The sequence below is a fragment of the Strix aluco genome, chromosome 6, assembly GCF_031877795.1.
Source record: "Strix aluco isolate bStrAlu1 chromosome 6, bStrAlu1.hap1, whole genome shotgun sequence".
NCBI lineage: Eukaryota > Metazoa > Chordata > Aves > Strigiformes > Strigidae > Strix > Strix aluco.
In genome coordinates, this window is record NC_133936.1 from 29656210 (window position 1) to 29680575 (window position 24366).

General features: G+C 49.1%; 1 protein-coding gene across 6 annotated transcripts in view; it reads left to right on the forward strand.

Annotated features, from left to right (window-relative positions):
• Positions 1-22793, forward strand: part of NRP2 (neuropilin 2) — a 90055-nt gene extending 67262 nt beyond the window's left edge. The window contains exons 15-17 of one of the 6 annotated variants that reach the window (XM_074829340.1): positions 2104-2145; positions 18634-18702; positions 19323-22793. In XM_074829340.1, the coding sequence (XP_074685441.1) occupies positions 2104-2145; positions 18634-18702; positions 19323-19627 (416 nt within the window). In that variant the 3' untranslated portion in view covers positions 19628-22793. Of the gene's footprint in view, positions 1-2103; positions 2146-8155; positions 11054-18633; positions 18703-19322 lie in introns of those variants that run through there. The other 5 variants (XM_074829342.1, XM_074829341.1, XM_074829343.1 and 2 more) reach the window with 5 other exon arrangements.
• Positions 22794-24366: the final 1573 nt, after the last annotated feature.

A 24366-nucleotide genomic window follows, 5' to 3' on the forward strand; every position in this document is an offset into this window, starting at 1 on the left:
TACACGCTTAGAGGGGCCAATGAGTTCAAAAGGAGTCTTCTCTAATAAGAAATAAAATAGCAGAGGGGTTTTACGGCAATGTTAACAGAATAACAAAAGAAATTTTTGTCCTAGAATTCACCGTTCCCCAAACCAGGCCAAAAGCCAGGTGGATTCATTCAATGTGAAAGACAGAGAGGACTTTAAAAAAAAAAAAGAGAGAGCAGAAAAAGTGTGTTTTAGCAGTTTGCTGGTGGAGCTGTTGCCCTGCCCTGTTCCTCTGGCTGGCGCATCCACACTCTGATGGCTCTGGTCGCCATCTAGCTTGGATGTGGATTTAGAGCTATCCCAGTTGAGCACGGGACCAGCAGCATTCAATTAGTGGGGTGCGTGCTGAGAGCTGCTCACAGTAGTAAGGCCTTGCTCTTCTGTGTGACCTGGGGGAGGTGTGTTTCACTGTTAAACACCTGCAAAGTCTCCGACCCATCCTGAAGTCAGTGGAGGAAGTCAGGTGGAGCAGAGCCTCTCTCCCCTTTGGGCTTTCAAAGGCCCAATTCAGTGAAGCTCTCCCCCACCAAGGGAGGGGATGATCCCGGTGCTTTCTAACCCAAGCGGGACAGATGCTCTCTTCTAAGGGGTGTATCTCAGGGTAAGAGGCATGGGACAAATTGTGCTTCAGAAGGGCTGGTCACGTTGCTTGCTGACCTGTGCAGGCAGGCGATGGTGAGGATGGTGCAGGAACTAGCATTAATAATAGAACAGAGGACCGGGACTGCCCCAGAGATGCTCTTGAGCGCCATCAGTCCCGGTTTCTTTGATGCTTTGAACTCTGCTGGTCTCCCATCTGCCAAAGAAGCTAATACTCCATATGTCAAATTCCCTGTATTTAAGGCTTGACAGTGGTGTTTTAATCCCTTGCCTTCTATGGCATTAAAGAGAAGCAAGACTGATGATTAACACTAATAGCATTTCCTATCTAACTCTTTTGAGCTCGGCAATTCACCTAGCTCCAGTGTTATCGCATTTTGGGCCTCATGGATCTAAAGCTTAGTATTTTAAAACAAAAGCGTTAATAAATTGTAAAGTTGCAAGCATTGCCAGCCCTAAAAATAACACCAAACTGTTACACAAAATTATTTGTCCCATTCTAGGAAGTTGAATGGGAATCTTAAAACCGATAAGGATAGTTTGTTTCAGTTCATTTCTAACAAAGGGCTTCCACTGCAAACTTTAACATAATTCATGGGTCATTTCCGATGTCACCAAAATAATAATGAAACGGTAGAGATACAGTGTTGCTCTCTCTCTGTCAGAACCATGAGAATAGCTGACTCCAGCACAGGCTACTGTTTTTTCAAATGTAATCCTGGGAAGTAATCTGATTCCTTTTTAGCGTGAAAGAACGCTAATAAGTCACAATAATTTTTTCCTTTGACAAATGTGTCATTCGCATTCTGAACTTCAGTGATGATTTCATAGCACTCAGTAGAGCCAGAGTCTGCTTCAGTGACTCACAGGGATAATGGACAAGTAATCTAAAAATAATCAGAAGTCTATTACTTCTGTGAGAAAGTAATCAGTAGTAAGTACCGATTATTGCTTTTCAGATCCAGTAATTTGTAATAGATTACTTCTTCAAAGTATCTTGAAAGAAGAAAAAAATCACTTGCCTTTGTTTCTTGTCACTGTGAGATGGAGAGGAGCATGGCATCAGTGCCCAGAAGTAACACAGTTCCCATCTGAATAACGATGCCAGAGTTGAGCCAGAAACCAAACCGCTTTTGGAAATTCTAGGGGATTTCAGGATTTCATCACTGTGCCAGGTGGGGATTTGTCTTTGGATGACTAAGGCCAGCCAGCTGAATCCAAATGACCCTCAACCTCAGAGATATTTTTCTCTGAAGTCAAAGCTTGTTGTGTCTGGTCAATCCCCAGCTGAGACAGGGTTTCTCCCCATCCTGATGAGGCTGGCTAGCACCCTGCGCTGTTCCCAGTGACTGGCTTCTGTGGGGCACAGCCGCATGCCTGCTCCCTTGGCCACTGCACATCAACAGAGATATGAACTATGGCCTTGTGTGTAATATTCCCCTCTCTAATACTAGGGTTTTTTTTTTTCCTTTGCAGAACCCATCACAGCTTTCCCAGGTGAGAACTTCTACTTTCCAGGTAAAACTGCACTTCTCTTAATGGTTTCTTTCTGCTGGCATGGGCTTTTACATCGAAGGAAAGCAATGTGCGTGCTTGTACAAACAGCAAATGTTCTGCGCAGTGAAATGGCAAGTGTGTGCTAAACCTCCCCTGCCGCAGCAGCAGGAGGTAGCACCCTCTGACTCCTGCTAGGTGACAGGGAGCAGGCAAGCCGATGAGTCCCACTGTCTTGGGGCTGAATGGCATTAGGAAACCTGCCATCATGAGGCACCCAGCCTCCTGAGGAGTAAAGGGTAGTTATCAACTAACTTAAAGGAAAGACCAGTAGCCAATTAAAAGTGAGATGAGGTGGCAATGACTTACAATAAGTGTGGGGAAAGGCTGTTCTCTAGATTATAGATGCTTTGGCAGTGGTCGTGTTTGAGCTGCTGGCGAAGGAGGGTGGGGCTGGTCTGCTTGGAAGGGGAAGGTGGTTGGGAGGTAGAAGTGGGAGAGCAAACTGCCATGAGTAGCTCTGAAGGTGACAGTCAATGAAAGGAAAACAAGGTGAAATGGTGCATTTAATAGCTTAATACTAGCCTGGAGGGTAGAAACCGGCATTTCTCTGATCAAGCCTACAGAGTAAGAGAAAAGGTGAGGAACTCAGAAAAACTGCCTCGCTCTTTGATCAGTCAGTGGGGATGCTGTTTGTCTTGCTCTGGGATGGGAAAAGCTGTCTGGTTTTGCGGGGAAGATCAGTTTAGTCTGTTTGAGGTTTTTTCCCTGTGGTTTGATTTTGGATTTTGTTTTCCTGCCTGCCTCTTCAGGAACGTGTCTTGGGGTTGTTGTGATGAAGAACAAACTTGGGGCTCCCCTTAACTTTGGAAGTTGTTTTGTCAGTTCAATCCACACGCCCCTTGCTTTCATTTGGACATGATGTCCAGACTCTTCCCATCCCCTACTCTGCTGCTGGGCTGTAAGATATGGCTGGGCTCTACCCTAGAAGCAGCTGCATTTCTGTGTAGGGCAAAGCTGTCTCTGGTGGGTACATGTCATGGGAACTGTGGCAGTAAAGGAAAAGTAGACACTGAGACTGAAATCACATGCGCGACTCCGTCCCTGGGGTGTGACACGGGCTGTGGAGCGTTACCAACGGGAGGGACATGTGCAGGGTGTAACACCGTATTTTACAGTCATACCCGTAGTGTAACAATGAGGAATTCGGCTTTGCTTGTTTGTAGGCTGCTTATTTACCTGCTACTCAGGCTTATGGTCTTACTGAAAAGCTGCTGCAATATTCTCAACTGACAGTTAAAGCCTCACAACCCTTCCTGACTTACGCCATTGTTCTGTGTTCTCCTGGGCCTGATCCAGTACCTATTTTGTGGACACCATCCTTGTCTTTTGGGGCTTGTAACATGTGTGTCATCTTCAGTTTGAACATCCCTCTGGGTCTTCACATTGAGTCTATCCTAAAGTCCTGATAACTCATGTTGTTTCTTTTCCTCTTCAACCCATGCCCTGCTGCCTGTATGCCTGCATTTCACCACTGTATTCCCCAGGGCGCACTGCCTGGGTAGGGACAGCATTTGCTGTGCCCAGCACAGTGAGGTCCCTGAGCACCACAGGCAGATGCTGTTGCAGGCACACCTCCCCTTCACACAGGAGCTTGCCAGCTGTGCCAGGGGGCTCCTGCCCATTGCTAGCTCCCTTGGGGACATCCTAGCACTGCTCACAACAGGGGAGCAATTGCAGCAAAAGGTTGAAAAGGTTTCCCTGGCTGACGGACAGGAATAGGTGGGACGGAGGGATGGAGTGACCAGGAAAAGAGCAAAATGCAGAGGGAAAAGATGAAGAAGTGAAGATGAAGATTGGTGACTGCAAGATAGTAATTAAAATGAGGGAAAGACAGAGAAGCACAACAGAAGGAGAGGGTAAAAGGAGAGGAAGAAGTCCCTGGCCGGAGGAAAAAAGGGAGTTGGAGAGGAAAAGAGGAAGTCTTGAGATGTTCTGTAGTCCCCACTCCAATTACATGATGAGCTGAAATAGTCAGATGCCATTAAAAATAATAGCAAATCCTTCCTCTACTGGCTTGGGAGCAAAGCTGAAAATATGGTACGTATTCCAGGCTCCAGGATCACAAGGCAAATAATAAGAAGCAAATTGTGTGGGTGGAATATCTTTCAGCTAGTGGGTCGGGATCTTACAAGACCAGTCAAGTGTGCTTAAACTGTGCTGCATTTGAGAGTTGATACATCTCACCCTTAAAGAAAAGATATAACAAGTGGCTGGAAGCAAGTAGTTAGATAAATACCAGGTTAAAAATAAGAGACATATTCTAAAGAGTGTGGAGATAAACCGTGGGGAGAGATTGCCTTTGGGACTGGTGGATTCTCCCACACTGGGTATTCTGAAATCAAGACAGGGATATCTTCCTGGAGAAATGACAGGTAGCAATTAAGGGGTTGAGGCTGACACTGGTTTTGTGGCATTCAGATTAGATGAGTGTAATACTTGCTTTCATCTGTGCCATCTATGAAATGTCCAGCTGTGCTGCTTGTCCACAGCAGTTAATGTCAGTGATTTCGGAGAGGAATACGAGCTGTGACACAACAGTGGCAGAGCAAGGCAGGCAGCCCTCTAGGAGGCTCTCTGGAAAGGATTTTCTCTTTTTTTTTTTCCCCAGATGACTTTTGCTCTTGCTTCTTGGGTTTTGATTTCTGCTGCACAGCTCTAAAACTGAAGGAGGGGTCTGTACCTGGCCAGGTGGGAGGTGTGAGCGGAGCAGCACACTCACATAAAATTGTCCACCCTGTATGCACCCACAAACTTGACAGCAACAGCAGGAGGCATTTCATTAAGATGAGAGTCCTAGCGAATAAAAGAGGAAGGGCAACTGTGTGTGTGTGTGTGGCAGAAGGCAAAGGGGAGTGGAAAAATTATTAAGTTAAGAAGATGGATTTTTTTTTTCCATCTCCCTGAGCAGAGAACTTTTCCACTGATATAAGAGAAAACTTCCAGAGAGCAGCAGAGCCAGTAAAAACAGAGCAGATAACATCAACGCTGTGTGCTGAGTGGATGGGCAGCTATATTTAGGGGCTGACAGTGTAAGGAAGAACAATCATTAATGTTGGGAATTGGCTTCGTTAGGGCTTAGAGACAACGGAGTGTGATTCCTTAATGACTTCAGTTGCTAAATGAACTCTCCAGACTTCTGCTATCTCCTCAGCAGGGCTGCGAGGTGCGGAAACGGGGGCTGAGGAGGGGCTCTGCACCACCCCTCATGCTTGCAGCCCCAGTTGCTGCACGGGGACATCTGGGGCAGGTCAGAGCCAAGCAGAGGTTGTCCTGAACCCGCAGCCACCTTGAGATCCCCCAGGGATCCTTCCCACAAGCAGGATCATCTGGGGTGCACTGCGCTGCCTCCCTCCATCCCCAGGCAGGCAGAGGACAGAGGTGTGTGGGGAAGGGGCAAGGAGTGCAGCCTGGTCACCATCGCACATGCCCCTCTATGGCCAGACCCACCCTTTGGACTCCCAGCCCTGCACCGGGCAATGTACAGCCATCCGGAGGCCATGGAAACCTTCCTCCCCTCTGTTTTTCAGAGGGAGCACTGTGCCACTGCAGGCTCAGGAGCCATCGGCATCCCTGACACCTCCTCCCCTCTCCCCACCCCAGTTTCCACCGGCAGGCCCCGGTGCATATCAGTGGTGTGAGAGGCTGTTCGCCTGTAAATCTCTCGCTGGAGCAAAGCACTATGTAAGCAGAGACCGTCACTGAGTGTAAACACAAGTGGCCTCTGTACAGCAAGCAGGCCCACGATCTTCCCGGGGGTCAGCCCTGCACCCCAGTGCTGTCAGGTGCAGCGAGGTGTTGCTGATCCATCAGGGATGGTGGTAGGTCGCGTACAGGTCTGGGGCAGCTCCAACGGCTGGATCTATGGTGGGAAACAGCAGCAGGTTATCAGTGAAGCTCAGGGCGGTGTTGAACATGCTCGCCCCAGCGGGGGCTGGCGCTGGCCCCCCATGGGGTGTCCCTCACCACCGCCCCTTGTGCAGCTGGGTGAGGGGCAACAGCTTCTCAGGGAGGTGTGGGGAGGTGGAGGGATGTGCGGCTTTCGTTCCCCCACACCAGGGTGGCTGCTGGTGGAGGTAGAGAAGGAGGTCAGAGGGCTGCCTTCTCCCTGCTTTTGCCACCCCCAACACACAGCCCAGCTTGTACCCCTGGCACTGTCAGGGGGCAGGAGGGACAGGGCTCACCCCCTATTCCTGGCAGTGAGGGGTGGCTGGGGGGAGACAGGATGAGAGTGGCATATCTGGCAGGTAGGCTTCTCCTGAGACATCTGAATTTCTTGCCTACAATGACAAATATGTGGGTGGTTCCCAGCCTCCTGCTCTGTAAAAGCAGAATTTGTCTTGCCTGTGTGGGTTTTTTCTTGGTTTTGAGGGGTTTTTTGTTGTAGTTATGCATCTGGGTGCAGTGTTCATTCTGATTTTTACTCCCTGTGTCTGGGTTATGGGGGATGGGGAGGGGAGGAAAGCCTTGTGACTGACAGAAGAACCATAATTTTGCCACCAGCAGCAGAAAACCTGTTGCAATCCCAAATTTGCCAGCCAGTGGCTCTGCTGGTAGGGCAGTGTTTGGAGGGGAGGGTGGAGGCTGTGCTGCAAGATGCCCTTGCTGCTAGCAAACCTGGGTGCATCCTCCACTGTTTGGTTTTCTCCTCTTGGCATCCTCTGAGCCTGCTCAGGAAACCAAGCTGGAGTTTGGTTAACGAAGAGCTCAACAATGTGCTGACGCCAAACTGCGGGAGCCCCCAAAATTCTGCTTGCTGGTACCTAGCCAGGGGGCTGCCCCCTGCCAGCGAGCCAGGGCAGGAAGACAGGGCAAGCAGAGAGAACGAACTCTTCAGGGAGTCTCCCCAGGGACTTTGGCCCCCTTGAAGTAGCCAGTAAATAAATGCGGTGCAAAAGGGCATCTCTCCCGAGTTCTTTACAGCTCGCCCCACAAGCAGGGCTGGGGAGGTGGGAGCAGCGTGTGCAGGAGCAAGAGCACAGAGCTGGGCTCGGGCCACGGACATGAGCACGGACACTGGCGCTCAGTGCCTGCCGGAGGCGTGTGTGCGTGCGTGCTTCTGCGGACTGGCAGTGAGGCCCTGTGCGCGTCTGATCACCAGATGTGTGCAGAGCTGTCCCGGGATGACCTGGGAAGGGAGAGCAGCGCCTTGCAGCCGTGCCCTGCAACAGGCTGCAGCTGCTAGACTAGGAAGGGTTAACCATCACTGGGCTGAGCCTGGGAGCTGCTTGCCCTTGAATTCAAGGGAGGCAGGTATTTTTCAGCCCTCCCTAGGTGTGTTTGCTTTATCAGCATGAATTCATAGTCCTAGCTTGCTTAAGCTGCAGAGAGCATGAGTTTCTTACATTTAATTTCACAGCCTGTGCCGTGTAAATAATCGTAACCATCCTTTCTCGCTTTAAAAAATAATAAGTAAATCTTTAAGTCTGTGAATGGGGCACCTAGTGAGGCCAGATCTGTGTGCAGAACACTTCCAGACAGACATGCTCTTCTCTGTCTTTTCCATAAGAACGACAAATGTTTCTCCCTGTAATTTCTTTCCCAGTCTCCTGTGGTAACTTCCTTGGCCATCTGAGATTACGCTCTTCCTCCAGTTAGGAACGTGATGTGTTTTGTCACTGCTTAACAACATCTGCCATGTAGAGACAAAACCAGGCGGCTGATCTGGAGAAGGCCAAAAAAAAGAGGAGAAAAAAAAATTTGTTGATGCCAGAAATAACAGTAATAATAGCGTGCATATGGAATTTGTACTGCGATCCAGGCAGCCTGATTAATTAAAAGGGAAGAAAAAGGCCCTTCAATATGCGGGCTTAGCAAACACCAGGCTGTGCTCCCCCCAGGAGCACGCTCCGTATCCGGAGGCGGCCCTGGGACCTCGTGTTTCTCCGTGCTGTACTCTTGAAAGCATGTGTGTTTCTTTTTGTGCGTCTGCATGCCTCCCACCTAGCAACCCTGTTCTGTGTCTCCTCCCCAGGGCCAACCCTCCTGCCAGGGACCGAGCCCACAGTGGACACGGTGTCAGTGCAGCCCATCCCAGCCTACTGGTATTACGTTATTGCCGCCGGAGGTGCTGTTGTGGTGCTGGTCTCCGTCGCGCTGGCCCTTGTGCTCCACTACCACCGGTTCCGCTATGCGGCCAAGAAGAGCGATCACTCCATCACCTACAAAACCTCCCACTATGCCAACGGGGCCCCCGTGGCCGTGGAGCCCACCCTAACCATAAAACTAGAGCAAGACCCCAGCTCACGCTGCTGAAAGCCGAACAGGAACGAGACAGCAAACAAAACACAAAACAGACAGACAGACAGAAACTAAGACTTCAAATACGTTGCCTCAGTTTTGCACTTTTTTCCTTACCTAGCATACGTGTGAACTCTTAGACATCTCCGTCCCTTCTCCATCCCCCCAGCCCTTCCTGAATCTTTTAGAAACTCTAAACTAATGCTGCATCTTGGATTGCCAGAAGAGACACACCGCCCCTTCACTTCAGAAGTGAACGCTCCCTTTCGATTACTTTTCGAGGACTCTTGGGGTGTCGGGTGGGGTTTTTTTGTTTCGTTGTGTTCGTTTGTTTGGGGAATATTTTTTTGTTGGTAGGCTTGTTTGGTTTGTTTTTTTCTCCTACCCTTAGGCAACCGGCAAGGAAACTTGGTGGCGCGCCTGGAAGCTTGTGTGTGTGGCTCGTGCACGTGTGTGCTAAATCTGTGTATGCAAGTGTGCATGGGAGTGTGCGCGTCTGACTGACTGAATGTATATTTAGAAACAGTCCCTTCTTAATTTGCTTGTTGCTTCTACTTGCACAGGGAATGCTTTTTCCCCCCCCCCCTTCCCGCCTCCCCTCTGGAAGGTCTGGGACATGTTTATGGTAAATACCCTGATTTGTTTACTTGGGGAAGAGAGCAATGCTTTTTTGTTGCCTTATCTAGCTTTGGCTGGGTTTCTTGTTTGATAGCGTTAATGTCTCGGGTGCAAAATGAGAAGAAGAGGCCAGGCTGGACAGTAGGAATGTCCACCTCAGATGGCTAGAAGAATCCAGAGGGGTTCATAGACGTCCAAAAAGTAAGATCTCTCCATCTTATTCTTTCTGCAGCCAATGTGATAACACAGCCATTGTTTGGAAGTGGGGGGGAAACCCTCTTCTTCCCCCACCCACAAGCGAATCTATTTAAAGTTGCCTTATATCAGAGAAGCTCATAATGAATGTTTTGTTTGTATCTGTTAAAGCCAGCCTTAGGGTAACACATAGACTTCAGCAGGTCTAAGGTGGATGCTAAATACTGTAGTTTCTTGAGAATTGAAGGTTTATTTATTTTGTAAGTATTCTCACTCTGGGTGCTGATGGTTTTGCTTTTACACAGGAAAGGGGGAGAGGGCTCCTCCTTGTCTTTCTGCTAGAAATGTTCAAGGGACAAGTATAATTCTGCTTTCTGAGTTTTGGGTTTGATTTTTTCCTCTGCCCAATTCATAGCTGCTGAATCATAAAAATTGCCAGTTGACTCTCTAGAATGTCAATTAGTTTTTCATTTGCTAATGTTCTGCTTCTTAAAGCATCAGTAATATCTAGCAAGCAAAGCCTAGCAGGCGCACCTGGGGGCCCCAGCCATTGCTGCTGCTTTAACCAGGGAGGCAAGATGGAGCCTCCAACATGCCTCCGACTGTTGAACGGCCCAGTGTATTATAGTGGAAATGCCTTATATAAATTACTGAATGACACGCGAAAGTGGTTGGAATCATTGACTCTAATCTGTTTGCAGGCAAAACAAGTACCTCCAGTGAGTAAGGTTCTCCATCTTATTTGTGTTCATTTGTGATGAGTGATCAGATTCCCTCCCCACTCCTAGACTTGCTAGTGCTCCCCACCCCTCCTTTGCCCAAGAATATTGCCTAAAATGAATCGAGACAGCAGCTCTGTTAACTTCCCTGCAGTCTTGAGCTTCCTTTTGGTCTGGGGAAAAAGTGGGAACACAAACAGTTCTGTGCATACATGGTATTGGCCCCTATTGCAGTGAAGCCCTCTCCCCAGGGGATCTCTGTCCATGAGGCTGTTACTCTCCCCTCCCTGCCTTTATTCATGCAGCCTCTTTCAGCTCCTCATGCTGTTGACTCAACAGATTTCAGCAGGACCCCCTCAGCTGCAGCAGCAAGTGTCTAAAACATGCAAGGGGCGCAGTAAAACCCAGGGTGCTTTGGCATGGTGAGCACATTAAGGTGGTGAGTGCCCGGGGCAGCATCCCACCAGGACCTGGCTCCCACCAGCTTTTCAAGGATAGCAGGGACGTGCCTGTCCCAGCAGAGCCTGAAGGGACCCAGGGGAGCTCCTGTCACCTTGCAGGTGGTGCTGCCTAGAGGTCCCCAGAGAGGGTCTTCCAGGGCCAGGGTGCTTCTCTGTGAGCCTCCTCAGTACACAGCACTGGTGTTGCGGTGCATATGGTTTGTGATGTGAAATCCCACCCCACCCCTCAGCCAGCTGTGGATTAAAACAGATGTGACATACTGGCATGCGCTTCCTGCATTTTCAGGTCAGCCCAAGCCATGTCAGCAGATGATACCATCACGTTTCCAAAGTCAGTTCGATCTCCCTAGGTCAGACGATCCCCTCGCTTCGATCAGGTTCACCCCCATGGACTTAGCAAGCATGCATCGGTGTGTCAAGAGAGGAGAATGTGGCACCCTGTCTTTCAAACCAAAATCACCAAAGACAAAACAGAAGGTCACTTCGAGATTTTTATTCCCAGTTCTCCCCCTCTCCTTGAGCCCTGACATCCCCAGCATTGCCCAGTTGCCTGTGTGTGAAAAATATCTTGTGGAAATTTGAAACTCTTTGAAGATGTATTGTGTGGAATGTAATAAAATGATGATATTTTTATACAAATATCTGGGGTTTTTCTTCCTTCTTCTTTCTTTGCTAACAAGAATGCTGTCAGTTGAAGCGAAGTGGTGTTTCAAAACTCCATGTTTTCTTTTGGAGCATCAGGGTTATTCCCTTAAGCAAAGTGAAGCTCCTGTTCCTGCTGCGTGCAGACCCAGCTCCTGGCAGCGCAGCTGGTGTGCGCACCCGGCCTTGCTGCACTCAGGATCGGGCCATTAATAGTGGCTTTTAGATCCATTACATTTGTAGCAGTCCTTAGTGGGAGTTTTGGTTGGCTGGACTGACACTTGGGATTGTTTGGGGATTTTGCTAAGGTTGCTTAAGTGCTAAATAGCTCAATGTGATTATGCAGAATTTCTCCAGCCAGGGCCCCTGGAGACAGGACATCCGACTTCCCAGGCCCCCAGGGGCCAGCTCGGCTGCCAGCTCAGCTGAGCTGCACGCTCCGTCCCTGAGTACACTGAAAATCGGGTAAGCTATTACGAAAATTAATAATGAAAACAGCAATGCATTCCTTTTCTGTGGAATCCTTGCTGGGCCTCTGCATGTTGGAGAGCTGCATGGGAGCAGCCCAGTGCTGGGGCACCAAGGGTGTGGAGAGGTGTGCATCCCCTGCCTTCCTTCCACTCAAGTCCTCCCAGCGTGTTACAGGGACCTCTGCTGCAGCATTTCTCCTTCCCATCTTCTCTAGGCACACCTTTCAACCCTTCAGAGGAGTCAGCAGCATCACATTTCGTGTCAAATACATTTTGCTGCTGGTTTGAGAGGTTTTCTTTCCTTCCAGCATTTATTTTCCTTCTATCATACTCTTTACCCTGGCATACAGCTCAGGTTTGCAATGAAACTTCCTGACTTTACTAGGAATGCAGGCCATCAACGAAAAAATAATTCAAATGTGATCCCTCTCTTTGGCTGGTCAAACACAAGGAAAGCTGAGGACCCGTGCTGCTTTTTGGGAGGGGGGGAGCTTTTTTTTTTCTCTAATTGTACAGCAAAGCCCATACACTTGTAATTTGCATTTTGTACACTTCAGTGACTGTCCAAGCAAAATTCAAAACAAATATGCACATGTGAAAAACTGGGAGGGAGAGATTGGCTGATGGCTTCCCAACAAGGAAGAAAAAAATTCTGTTAAGTAAACAGATGAAAAGGGAGGAATCGTACAGGGTTTAATTATTCTGTATGTGTACTGCAGCCAGATTGACCAGGGAGTTGGGTGCTGCTCAGGCTGCAGCACATCATAGTGAAGAAAGCAGCTAAAATTAGCACACTTTAAGAAAATAAATACAACTTGGTGCGATTTTGATGCAAGCTCCTCTGCAGGTAACTTCAGGTGTTTTAAGACTCTACTTTAAAACAAAGGGGTAAACTTTATGGCGTAGCAGTAGGGACTCCACATTTCAGGGAGTGGCATTAGGGGTGGAAGCCTGATGTCTCCTGTGCCACGGGGAGGGTCTGGCTGTGGCTCCCCCAGTTGTAAGTGGGGTGATGGTGTCTTGTCTTTTTCTCTGCAGTTGTTGCCATGTTGTAGGGAAAGCAACTCCATGAGGCTGGTGGGAGAGGGCCCCCCATCTCTCTCTGTAAGCAATGAGGCAAAGCCCGTGGTAAACAGGGGTGTGAAAGAGGGAGTGATGGCCTGGCAAAGCAAAGGGCGCCGTGGGAGGGGCTGTGCTGTGCCTTGCCTGGGCAATGTCAGTGTTCCTGAGGTGGATGATCACTCAGGAGCAGGCTGCAATCGTTCACTCAAGCCAGAGACTGGACACACAGCCGGGTCAGCCTCCTGCCTGCAAGATGACACTTGGCACAGGGAGCCCAGAGCTGCTTTCCCCTGGGCTGTAAGGATGAGGTTGGCTTTTTCCTGGGCAGGGTTGAAATGCCTCTGCTGGTGGATGCAAGGGAGTAAGGTCGAAACCAGATTGTGCACAGGACTGTGTTGGGATTTTTGCCCCTGTGAAAACCTACTGACTTGATCGGGGCCAGCCCCTGCGTACCTCATGTCAGGGCAGCAGAGTGAGGTGCACAGACACGAGGCAAGGGGCCCGAGGCAAGCTTGGACAGCCTCTTGGCTTTCTGCCACAGCTCCTCCATCAGTGGCTTTGGCAGCTCTTAGCAACGATTGCAGGCGTGACTGCCAGTTTGAGGAATAGTGTCGTTAGCCATTGCCACTGTAAAAACAAACAGCAACAACGGGGAGGGCGATAAACATATCAGGATGCCGCAGAGCTGCCAGCTTCTCCCCCGGCTCCAAGCCCTTGCGCAGTGGCGGTGGACTGGCAGCACTGCCCTTGCGCCGAGGAGCTGCTCAGTTTGGGACTGGTGAGCTCCATCATGGAGCGCCAAACCCGAACAAGGGCTCCTTACTCGGGTAGTCCAGCGCTAAGAGGGAGGGAGAGGAAACCCACACTGTACAATGCCGCTGTAATGCCGTACACATGCACACCATCATCACTGTTCTCCTAGCCTGGTGTCAGTGCTGAGGAGAGTTGCAAAAGCAGGACGTGCCGGGGAGGTGCCAGGGAAAGGGTCTGGCTGCAATGGGGGATGTAGCTGCTGCTTGGAGGGTTTGGCAGGGTCCCCATTTTGGGCAGCCGCCTTGGCCATCTGCCATGCGTGCAGCAAGGGCAGGGTGCCACGCGTCAGAGGGCAGCGCCAGAGCTGGAAATAGCTGCCTGCTCGCGTTCGCCTCCGCACCAAGCACCCAGCCTGGCTTCACGTCTCTGAGGGCTTTCGATGAGCATCTTCACCGGCCCAGCCATGCTTCTCCATCTTCTCTGCATATGGGAAGCCAAGGAATGCAAGAGGCTCCTTGGTGCCCTGGTTTGAAGATGGTGCCAGGGCAACCCTAAGGCAATCTGAGGATAAGGTCCAGGGGTTCCTGCGCTTCAGAGGGTGGCTGGGCCAGGGGAGAGGCTGCTTGTTTGCTTTCTTTAATGCTCAGCTGTAGCCAAAGCACTGTTTTAATTTGAAATTTGGCAGGCATTTAGCCTTTTTGTAAGCTAAAGTCATTCTGTGTTTCTGGAGGAGCAGGGAAGAGAGAAGTGAGGTGGATTTTCGGCTGGAAATAAGCAATGGGGGATTCAGAGGGAGTGTTTCTGCCGGGTGCCTGTGCTGCTGCTTTGAGAAGCACTTCCCCATTCCCTGAGGGTGGGAGGTGTCGCTCCCCCAGCCCCCCGGGCTCCCAGTTGAAGGAGCAGCCAGTGCCTTGCCACCGCCAAACAGAGCGGTGTCACGGTGAGGCCACAGCAGCTGCTCCACTGTGTCAAAACAAAATGATGTGTGTTGGAGTCACGCTATTGCTGCGGAGAGACAAGGGCTGGGAATGAGCAAAGGCAGAAAAGCAAGGATGGGAGCAGAGCTGGAGCTCTGCCTCTCTCTCTGACAAGGCTGGGGAGTGGTAGTTTCTGACCCTGTTTTCCTGGGCTTAGCTGGATTTAATGTTTCAGGCCCTCGTGGGTGCTGTTTGGCAGCAGAGCAGCTGTGCACCTCTGATGCTCCCCTTCCCAGGCAGGATAGCACTGGCCAAGATGGATGTTGTAGCAGCAGGAGAGAGAGGTGAGCACGTAGGAGGGCACTTGCTGTTTTTGGGGAAGTGAGCAGCACACGGTTGTTTCCTCACTGTGGAAAGGACCAGAGTGCAGCCAGCTACCCCTCTGTTGTACCAGGAGGCACGGCTGCAGATATTACTGGGGAGTGAAAGATGGTAGGTAGCAGAGCCTGCAAGCCACCACCGCCTGGTGCATCGCCTTCAGCCCTAGAGCCTGCGGGAAGCAGGGAGCAGGAGCATGGGGATGGTGGGAGTGCATCCCAGGCACTCTCCAGGCCAGGGTTCCCTGTGCCAGAGAGGCTGCAGGCAGGCAACAGAAAGAGTTGGAAATTTCTGCAAGTTTGATACGTCATTTGGGAAAGGCACCTTCTGCTGAGAGGCTCATTTTGTTCACCTAGAAAGAGCCCGAGAGGCGTTACAGCCACAAATGCCTGTGCGTAGAGAGATGGTTCGTGATAGACAAAGCTCTGCCCTGGGATGGAGGAGCCCAGCAAGAGGGAGAGCTTGGTGCCTGGACTTAAACCAGACAGTCAGTCTAGAAAGAAACAGCAATTCTTTTCTTGATGGTGGTCATTTGCCATGAAGGAATGTGTCTTAAGTTCCAGCAGTTGGGTCTGGGTGTTCTCTCTAAAGCAATAGCTCTTGGCTTGGTGCAAAGGTGTCTCTCTGCCTGAGGCGGTGGGCGCTGCTGGTAAGGCGGTGCAGGCAGGCTGGCACTGAGTGTGTGTGGAGGTGGGAAGTACATGCCAGTCCATATGATGTGCTGATGTCTGCTTCACAGAGGTGAGCTGCCTTGGGCAGGTTTGGAGAGCTTTCCTGCAAGAGGTACATGTATGTCTGTGGTGGGACACCGGAGAACCTCATCTGCTCTTGTGCCTCCCCCGTCTGTCCTGGTGAGGCTTATCACCCCCCTTCCAGTAGCCCCCTCCCTGGCCTAATCCCTCCCGCCCCTGCTACTATTTTAAAACAGATGTACATTAAAGCTCCTTAATCTCTGGAAATACTAATTTTCTCCTGCTCTCCCTCCATCTGAGTTCATATGAACGTGGTACTTAAGTCACTCCTCGTCTTTGATTAGGATCTCATCTTTCTTTTTTCAGGTCCCATAAATTAGCCTTTTAGCTGGCAGTGCTCTCAGATCCAACAGATAACAGCCTTTTCTCGGCATCCGGCTGTTTCCAGCAACATCACTAACATCATCTTTTGGGCATGACCGGCTAGGCGCTCACAGCCATCATTCAGCATACACGCTTTAAAAAGGGCCTTTCACTCAGGAGAAAGCATTCCTCATGTTTAAATACAGTTTCCCCTAACTTTCTTGCCTACCCTTCTCCTTTTCTCTCTAAAAAAAGTAGACTTTTTTTCCTCTTAAAATGCAAAGTAAATTGCAGCTGAAAGCTGCCTTTTAAGGAAGCAGCTCTCCACAGCACAGGACAATGCATGTTTCTCCCATTCCGCCCAGCAGCTTGCAGGACTTTTCTGGGTACCGCTTTCCAAGGGGGTCACTTGCCATGGTCTGGTCCACTTGTGACAACATTGCTAAGACTTATCACAAAGGAGCCTAACTGGTGACAAATAGCAGGCTACTTTCTGTGACAGGAAACCATCTCCAGGAGGAACTGAACTGAGACCACCAGCTTCAGTTCCCACAGACAACCACACAGCCAGAGCTGATTTTGTTAATGACTCAAGAAACCCCAGTGTGGAAAAAGGAATGTTGAGTTATATTTTTCCAAAGCCGATGTAGAACCCTGCATGACAACATACAATCTGATAACAATGATATGGTGTGCGAGGAACAGAAGAATGAGGGCCTACCACGGGCCTGAGGAGGAAGGAGAATGGGTGAGGAGGAAGATATCATTTAAGCAGGACTTGGAGTCATATTAGCATGGGGAATTGAGAAAATTGCTAGAAGAGTAAATAGATTTTGGGCTGAGATTTTTGTATAAACGTTCTTGCTTTTCAAGTTTTCCCAGCACTCCTTCTTTTCAGGCTGGAAGAACTGGTGTTCTTTTGAAAGTGCTGATTAACCAATACTTTGTTTTTTCTGGATTTTCCCTCAAGGCTACCCTGGGAAATAAAAAAGCACCAAATTGCTAGCTTGTTCTCACATAAAATTTAGAGGAGCTGCAATATGGAGAGGCAAAGGACTTCCAACGGCCTTTCCCTGCACATGGGCTCCTTGGGCAGACCATGGTCCAGTTTTGACCTTTGCTCATGTCTGAGCAACCTACAATTTCATAGGGTTGTGTGGGTGACACGGATGGCAAATTTCACTGCTTGTCTTCCAATGGAGGACTAGCAAAACAGACATCTCTGCGTGTGAACTGCTTTGCAAGATATTTTTCCACATGTTCAGCTCTAAATGTTTGCAAGAGGCCCTCAGGCAGTTCTTCTAGCCCTAAGATGTTGCCATCTGGGCCTGTCAGTTCTGGAAGTGTTGAGAAATCGTATGAACTCTCTGCTAAAGTGAGCATTTACAGAAGCTGGTGTGCACCTATGTTTCTTCAATGAGCTACCAGCAGCCTCGAGTCAGCTTAATTACCTGGCTCACTAGACGCAGAGCTCATTGTCAGGAGGGGCAAGTGTTGGGTTCTGTGGGTTCCTGTTGTCAGGTTCACTAGAAAATTCAAAGAAATCACTTAATCTTTTGAGTGCGGAGAGCAGAAGACAATTCTGCTCAAAGGATGGGTATTTGGGAAGGTATCATTAGTACCAGCACAGAGGATCATTGCAGTCAGGTGTAAGGTGGCATTGGGGCAGCGTGACGTTCGGCAGAGCCCCCTGCTCTGGAAGTGAAGCCTGAAATGTTTCTGGTGGGGATTGCCTGATAACCATTGCCTGGGATAGCAAAAATATGGATTCAACAGTTCAGGAGGCCTTTTGAAGTCCTAAATCGCTGTGCAAATATGCACAAATATTTTTTTATGAGGTTTTGAATAATTTCTTTGCACATGGCTTTTTAGGTGCAAGTTACAATCTTTGGGTTTGGTTGTTTATAAGTAACCTCTTTAAACTCTTCTTGCCATTTTTGCACACAATGCGAAGTAGCCTTGGTTTTCAACCACAACTATTTCAAGGATGTGACTTCTACTGTTTTCTAGTAGTCCCTGATTTTCTGCATTCTTGATCATTTTGAGGTGCCTTCCCAGTTGAGCACCCCAAGTTACAGTCAGCTTTGAAAAATCTAAGCAGATTGAAATTTTCTTTTGGAAAAGAAAAGCATTTTCTTTTGGAAAACTGAAAAAGGGCCATGGTAACTATACATAGAGATAATGCTAGGAAGACTACACAGGAAAATAACTTCTCTCAGATTACAGCATGTGCATTTGGTTACTAGTGCTTGATCTGTGCTGAACAATAAAAAGAAATGTCACCACTAAAAGGAATTTGGATCAGAGAAATGTTAACATAAATGCCTAGTTATGGACACCCATTTGCTGCTCTCCCCATTTTCAACCAGCTTTTGCATTAAAACATATAATGATGATACATGACTTCCTCAAATTACTATGAATTTATCTGAAACCCAAAGAGAAACTGGGTCATTGAAGCTCTGTGTCCAGTAAGATGTATGGGAAAAAATGAAAAGTAGTGTGCTAAATGGATCTAGCATTAGTGGCAAGTAATGATAGGCACTAAGATCCTCTTCAAAGTTGTAAGGATAATACCCATGGGCATGTTAATAGTGAATTATGGCCATTATGCAGGCACCAATGACAATATTTTAGTGCTATTCAAGTTATCTGGTTTCTTTGCTTTTTGCTCACTCTCTTTTCTTCTTAAAAGCTGGTCATTTGGTGGTCATGAAGTGTGATGTAGTGGGAGGATCCTGTTCTCTCAAGTGTGCAAGAGTCTTCATTGACTTTGGCCAAAGGAAGAAGAGGAAGAGTTCTTCCTCCTTTCATGAGGAAGAGCCTTGCAGTAGTTTAACTATTGCTTTCCTCTGGCTGGTCTTGCAACCCAGTGACCAGTGGCAATAATGCCCCTGAAAGGCCTCTTTAAACAAACTGTGCTTCCCATTTTGTTGTTCTAGTGAACTTCCCAAGAATGGAGGATGACTTTCCAATCTCTGAGCAAGACTTTGAAGACAACAGTGATCCAGGTTGGTACCCAAATTCCACATGGGCAATTTATGTGGTGGAGCTTGTGTTTCAGTATCAGGTGCTACAATTACTCACAAACCTCAGCTTTAGTGGGGGTTAGGAGCCAGAACACTCTTGAGAATGTACACTGAAGTGGTGGCTTAGTCTGGGTAAAGACATTAGTTTTCTTTTCTTGTTTTCCTTTTTCAACAACCAGCAACCTTGCGAAGTCAATATACTGCGTCTGTGTTAGGACAAGTGGAACTGATCTTTCAAGCATTAATTGCTGCTTGCATGGCATTTTGACTTGTAAATGGAGAAAATTAAGTCTGGGAGCTGTGACAGATTGTTTCCATAGTTTTGAACCCAATGGCACTTGAAGGGCCAGAGTTTCAATGGGTGTAAAACGCTAGCGTGCTATTTCCATAGCCTGAGATGTAAAAGTGAATTAGGGCACCTAACTTTCTTGGTGGTTCGGTGCTTCGCATTACGTCTAGACCTGGGTTAGTGAATCCTGCTGAGATATACCCATGGTGGGGACTTATACTATTGTAAGGTCATCAGAACTCCAAGTAAGTAGTGCATAAAGGTGGGGGGAAAAAAGGTGATCCCTGGATAATAAGTGCCCATTCCACTGCAGATTACTTTGGATCGGATAGGAACGACACACTGTTCTCTACTAACTCTCCAGGAACCCCAAAACTGGACAAAGAAAAAAGCTGGCTCTACACCCTGGATCCCATCCTGGTGACCATCATAGCAATGAGCTCCCTTGGCGTCCTCCTCGGGGCCATCTGCGCTGGTCTGCTCCTCTACTGCACATGCTCGTACGCTGGGCTGTCCTCGCGGAGCTCCACCACACTGGAGAACTACAACTTTGAGCTGTATGATGGCATCAAGCACAAGGTCAAGATGAACCACCAGAAGTGCTGCTCAGAGGCCTGATGGGTGCCCTGGGGATCACCCTTGGTGTTGCACCCGGTGAGGTGGGCTGGCAGGGGGGTACTTTTTTTGCTGTTTTCTATGGGAACTGAATGCCATAATGGGGAAGGAGGGGTGCGGGAGGAGCGAGGGGAGGCGCTGCTCCTGCCGCCAGGTCCCCACCGGCAGGTCGCACTCTGCCAGGACTGAGTGGGCTTTCCCGCAAACTGGACTGTGCTGGACGAGGGGGGACCGAGACCCTTGTTTGTTGGTTCATCTTCATTTTCTGCTGATGCGAGTGGCTGGGACATGGCAAGGGAGACTGGTTTACCTTTTGGATGTGAGAAACTAAATGTTGATTGTTATCTCCTTTCTCTGGTGAGTTGCTGAGAAGGCTGAGGGATTTCTTCAGCCACCCTGTCTTTAGAAATAACACACACACACGGAGACCCTGTCCATTTTAGACCCCATCCAGATACTGTTTTGGCTGTAGGATTTGTGCACTTCACACTAAGTCCAGGAAGCTGCAGTTTCCAGTCCTGAAAATGGAAGCATGTTGTTAATCTTCAACTTTCCTTCTCCTGGTAGGGGCGAAAGGTGGGATGTTGGCTTTAGTGTCAATGGTAACAACAGCGCTTTCTAAAATCATTAAGAAATAAAATAGAAAGGAAACCCTATGTGTAGAAGCACCTCTTTGAGAGAAGCTGAAGAGCCTTAAAGTGATTTGTGAATAAGAGCCATTTATTAAATCCAGATCTTGGATTGCAACAGCTGAGGCCTTCATCAGGAAGGCCTTTCTTTGAATCTCCCACCCCTCTTGACCCTGGCCTTTTTCTTTTTCTTTTTGCTATAATGAGAAAATTGCAGCAAACAAAAGAGCGTGTCAGGCTGCCGGCGCTCAGGTGACAGCTTTGGAAAGGGGGCTTCACTTGGGGTTTGACTTGAGACACAGTGCCAAGGCCTCTCCAAAGTGCCAGGGAGGGAAAATGAACAGGGAAGGAGGCTGGAGCTGTCCCCACAGCCCCAGCATCCTGGCCACGGTGCCCACCAACCCCCCTCACCTTCCTGTTGCTCCCCTTCTCCCTGGAGCTGGGGGGCATGAGCTGGCTCCATCATCACCGCTGGACCAAATGGCTGCCACCGTATCCCCTTCGGAGCAAAGCTGCACTGCTCCTGATCAGTAGCAAAACCCCGAAGTTTTATTTATGAGCTGTGTTTTGTTTTACTTTGAACAAGTGCCTTAGAAGAAGTATTTTTCCTCCATCTGATGATCAGTGCTGTATCAAACAACAAGTGAGGCCTTCATCCTTCCCCAGCAAAACACGCTTCTTCACTGCTCTCTACTGGGTAGAGGCCAGCTGAAGAAGTCTGGTCCTTCTACTTTCAAGTGGTCTGGCTACATTGTTTGGCAGCTGATATCTCTTCACTTACCACTGTGCCATGGGAGAGGAATGTTATGAAAACAATTTAATGGAGAAAAAGAATTCAAATGCTGGGCCCCAAACCAATGCCTTCATTTCCAATTCAGTCCAATTCACCCCTATCAGCTTGCACATATATAAGTGAGAAACCTTTCCAGCACCTTGGATTTGCTTTTACAGGGGCTCTTTGGAAATACCTGACATGTCCTGATTTTACGTTTTGCCTAGCAAATAGTTTGGGTTGGGGATGGATTTTTCTTCCTCACTAACCACAGAGCACCAAAGGTGTGATGTGCTGTGAAGCTCAGTTTGCACAGCCCCTGCAAACACATCCTGCTGGAGGGCAGGTGTTTGGGGAGATGAGCAACATCTGGAGAGGAGATGAGCACGGACAGTGCCACAGCTGCTCCTCAGTGCAGTGGGAATAGGAACATTTGTCTAGTGTTTCATGAAGAGCTCCATCAGACAGTAAGTTTTTAGGGGAAAAAAAAGACTTCTCCACTGTAAGAAAGACACATATGTTACTGGGGAAGCAGATACCAGCGGCTGTGTCATCAAAACATCCACGGTTCATACACGCAGATGCAGAGACACACACACACACAAGGCCTTCATTTCTTAATTCACGCTGTGTGCCCAACAGAAACAGCAGTAAATGTATCTCAGATTCTCCTTTCAAATCACCTTATTTCTTTTGGCGTTCTTCATGGACAAATTCCACAGGGGTGTTATTTTACTGTACAAAAGAAACAGAGGCAGTAAGAGGAAATGTACCAGACCATTTCGAAGCTGGATCGCTGCTGCTGCTCGATGATTTTATCCCCTTCAAATCACAGGAGAGGGGAAGGATGAATGGAAAAGGACCATACAGTAGAAAAGTTGACTTAGGCAAACCATAGGTGAAATATATAATTAAAAAGGTGATGTTATGGTGTCTAGTAGGCGTACAGAGAGAAGAGTTCGTATATACATATATTCAGAAATAGTGTGTTTGCACACGCACGTGAATTCTCTGTATGTATCGTGTATGTGACTTATTCCGTGGGACTGACTCGTGTTAATATATCTCTTGATCTGGGGCAGGAGAGTACTGCTGATCTTGGCACTAACTTGGCATGGGCCCAGCAAAGCGTCTGCCCTGCATGTCCCACTTTCCCCTTCCAGAGGGGGCAGGGCCCACACGCTTGCGCTTGCCGGGCGGGAGCAGGCCAATAATGCTGCAAAGCCGATACCTCACTTACCTCTGCTGGGTGCTTTACTGTTCTTCTACAGAAAACTGTGTTTGATTGTAACTTCAACAGGGAAAAAAAAAGTTGTCAGTGCATTCAATTCATTGCATCCTCCTCTGCAAATAGATTAGGTTTGTTGATCGCAATTCCCTCTGTGAAATGCAGAAAAGAAAAAAAAAAAATCGGTGTTAATGCCTTTGCTGAAACAGGCTGTTGCCTCCACAATCTTCCCATGGTGAGGATGTGTTGCTAACAGGCAGGCTGTAGTGCTGGGTGATTTCATTTTGTGGGAAGGTGCTGGGGTGAGCATGGAAATTAAACCATTAAGAAATTATATGCAGAAATGGAACTTCTCCAAGGTTTGCAGTTCAAGGTATTTGACCGTTCACTGGCTGAGCCAGGACTTATGGACTTAAAGAGCTTTTACTGTGATTCTTCGGTGTAAAAAAAACACAAAAACAAAAAAAAAATCAAACTGTGTTTATATGATTTGTATAAAAACCTTTTAAAATTACTATTTAATAAACATTATGTTAGAGATTATGTTTCAGTGACTTTTTTATATGAAAGTGCAGCGCCAAGGAAACCAAACTGAGAGGGCTATGGGTAGCCAGAAACCCCAGGGAGACCGAGGCATGGCTGGAGGTGTGCAGGACCATGCCCACCACCCTCCTTTGCTATGTGCTGCCTGTCCCCTTGGGTCACGCTGGGCTGCCTGTCACCCCAAGGTGACGTGGGGCTTTAACGCAGCCCCCATGCACACAAACATCCTCCTGCTCGGACACAGCCTCTCCTCCCAGAGCCAGGAACGGCTGGAAGCTGCTCTGGCCCAAGAGCAGCACTTGAGTGCAAACCCAAGAGCGGACACAGGTCCGTCCCTTCCTGCCACCCTGCGCCACTACCCAGTGCTGCCAGCGATCCCAGAGAGGAGTGTGGTTTTAGGCTAAGAAAAACATCATTTAGGACTAAAATGGCTCGGTGCTGAGCAGAAGGTGCAATCAAGGCTTTGCAGTGCAACCACCTAGCGCGGTAATGGCCAGCCCGGGAGATGAGGGTTTGGGGGAGGAGGACACTGGCTGCACATGGGCCTGGGGGTGACTCAGAGCATGGGGGCACAAGCACCACGCAGGCAGTGGCCTGCGCCCTCTTTGCCTCCTTCCAGGCAGTGTCGGGGGTGTGCAGGGGGCCAGACTGTCCCAGCTTGGCCACCTCACCGGGGTACAGGTGCTGGGTGCTGACATATCCCTGTCCTGGTCCCCCCACCCTGCGATGGCAGGCGGTGACCAGGATGGTGTGGTCCTCTGAGGTTTGGCTTCAGCCCCATCCTTGGGGGTCACAAGAGGCATTCGGCAGCGGAGACTCCCAGCAAACCCCAAAGCTAAGCCTGCCCCATGCACTTGTCTTCTCCACCCTCTCTCCACTCTGTCCCACCGCTCTGATGGTGGCTTTGGCCCGGGGGAGTCTCATGTCTCACAGGGGTCCCAGCACCCTGCAGCTGTCCCTGAACCGGGTGTCTGGGAGCCAGCGCAGGGCTGCAGGGAGCCAGCTGGAGAAGCAGTGGGGCTGAACCTACAGCATGGAAACTTGTTTATTTACGGGCACCCTGACAAACAAGAGCCAATCTATCAAGCCCCAGGCACCTTGAGAGCAAATGAAATTTTGCTGCCATCTCCTTACCTCCAACATGGTGGCCCCCTCCCAAAGCACACGGGTGTTAAAGAGGGTCTTTAAGCGATGAAGGGCAGCTGGCAGCTTAGATGAAGATGACAGTGTAGCTGCAACCTTGACAGCTCTTCCCTCACCCAGGAATAAAGAACTGATGTGCAGATTGATACCTGGGGGAGAGGCTGTCAGAGAGCAGGACGGAGACAGCAGATAAGCGACTCAATCAGTGTCAGACCTGTCCTGCCGTAACACCGCCTGTAAATCACTGCGGTTAAAGAGGCGCCTCCGCTAAAGCGAGGAGCAGAAAGCAGGTAATAGAAAAACGGGTGGCAAAGCGGATGTGTGCACTGGCTGGGTTAAAAGCCTGAGAGTTGGGCTGCAGCTGCTGCCTGGGCACAAAGAGGAGGCAGGCACCCACTTCAGGAAATGGAAACCTTCAGGGTTTTTT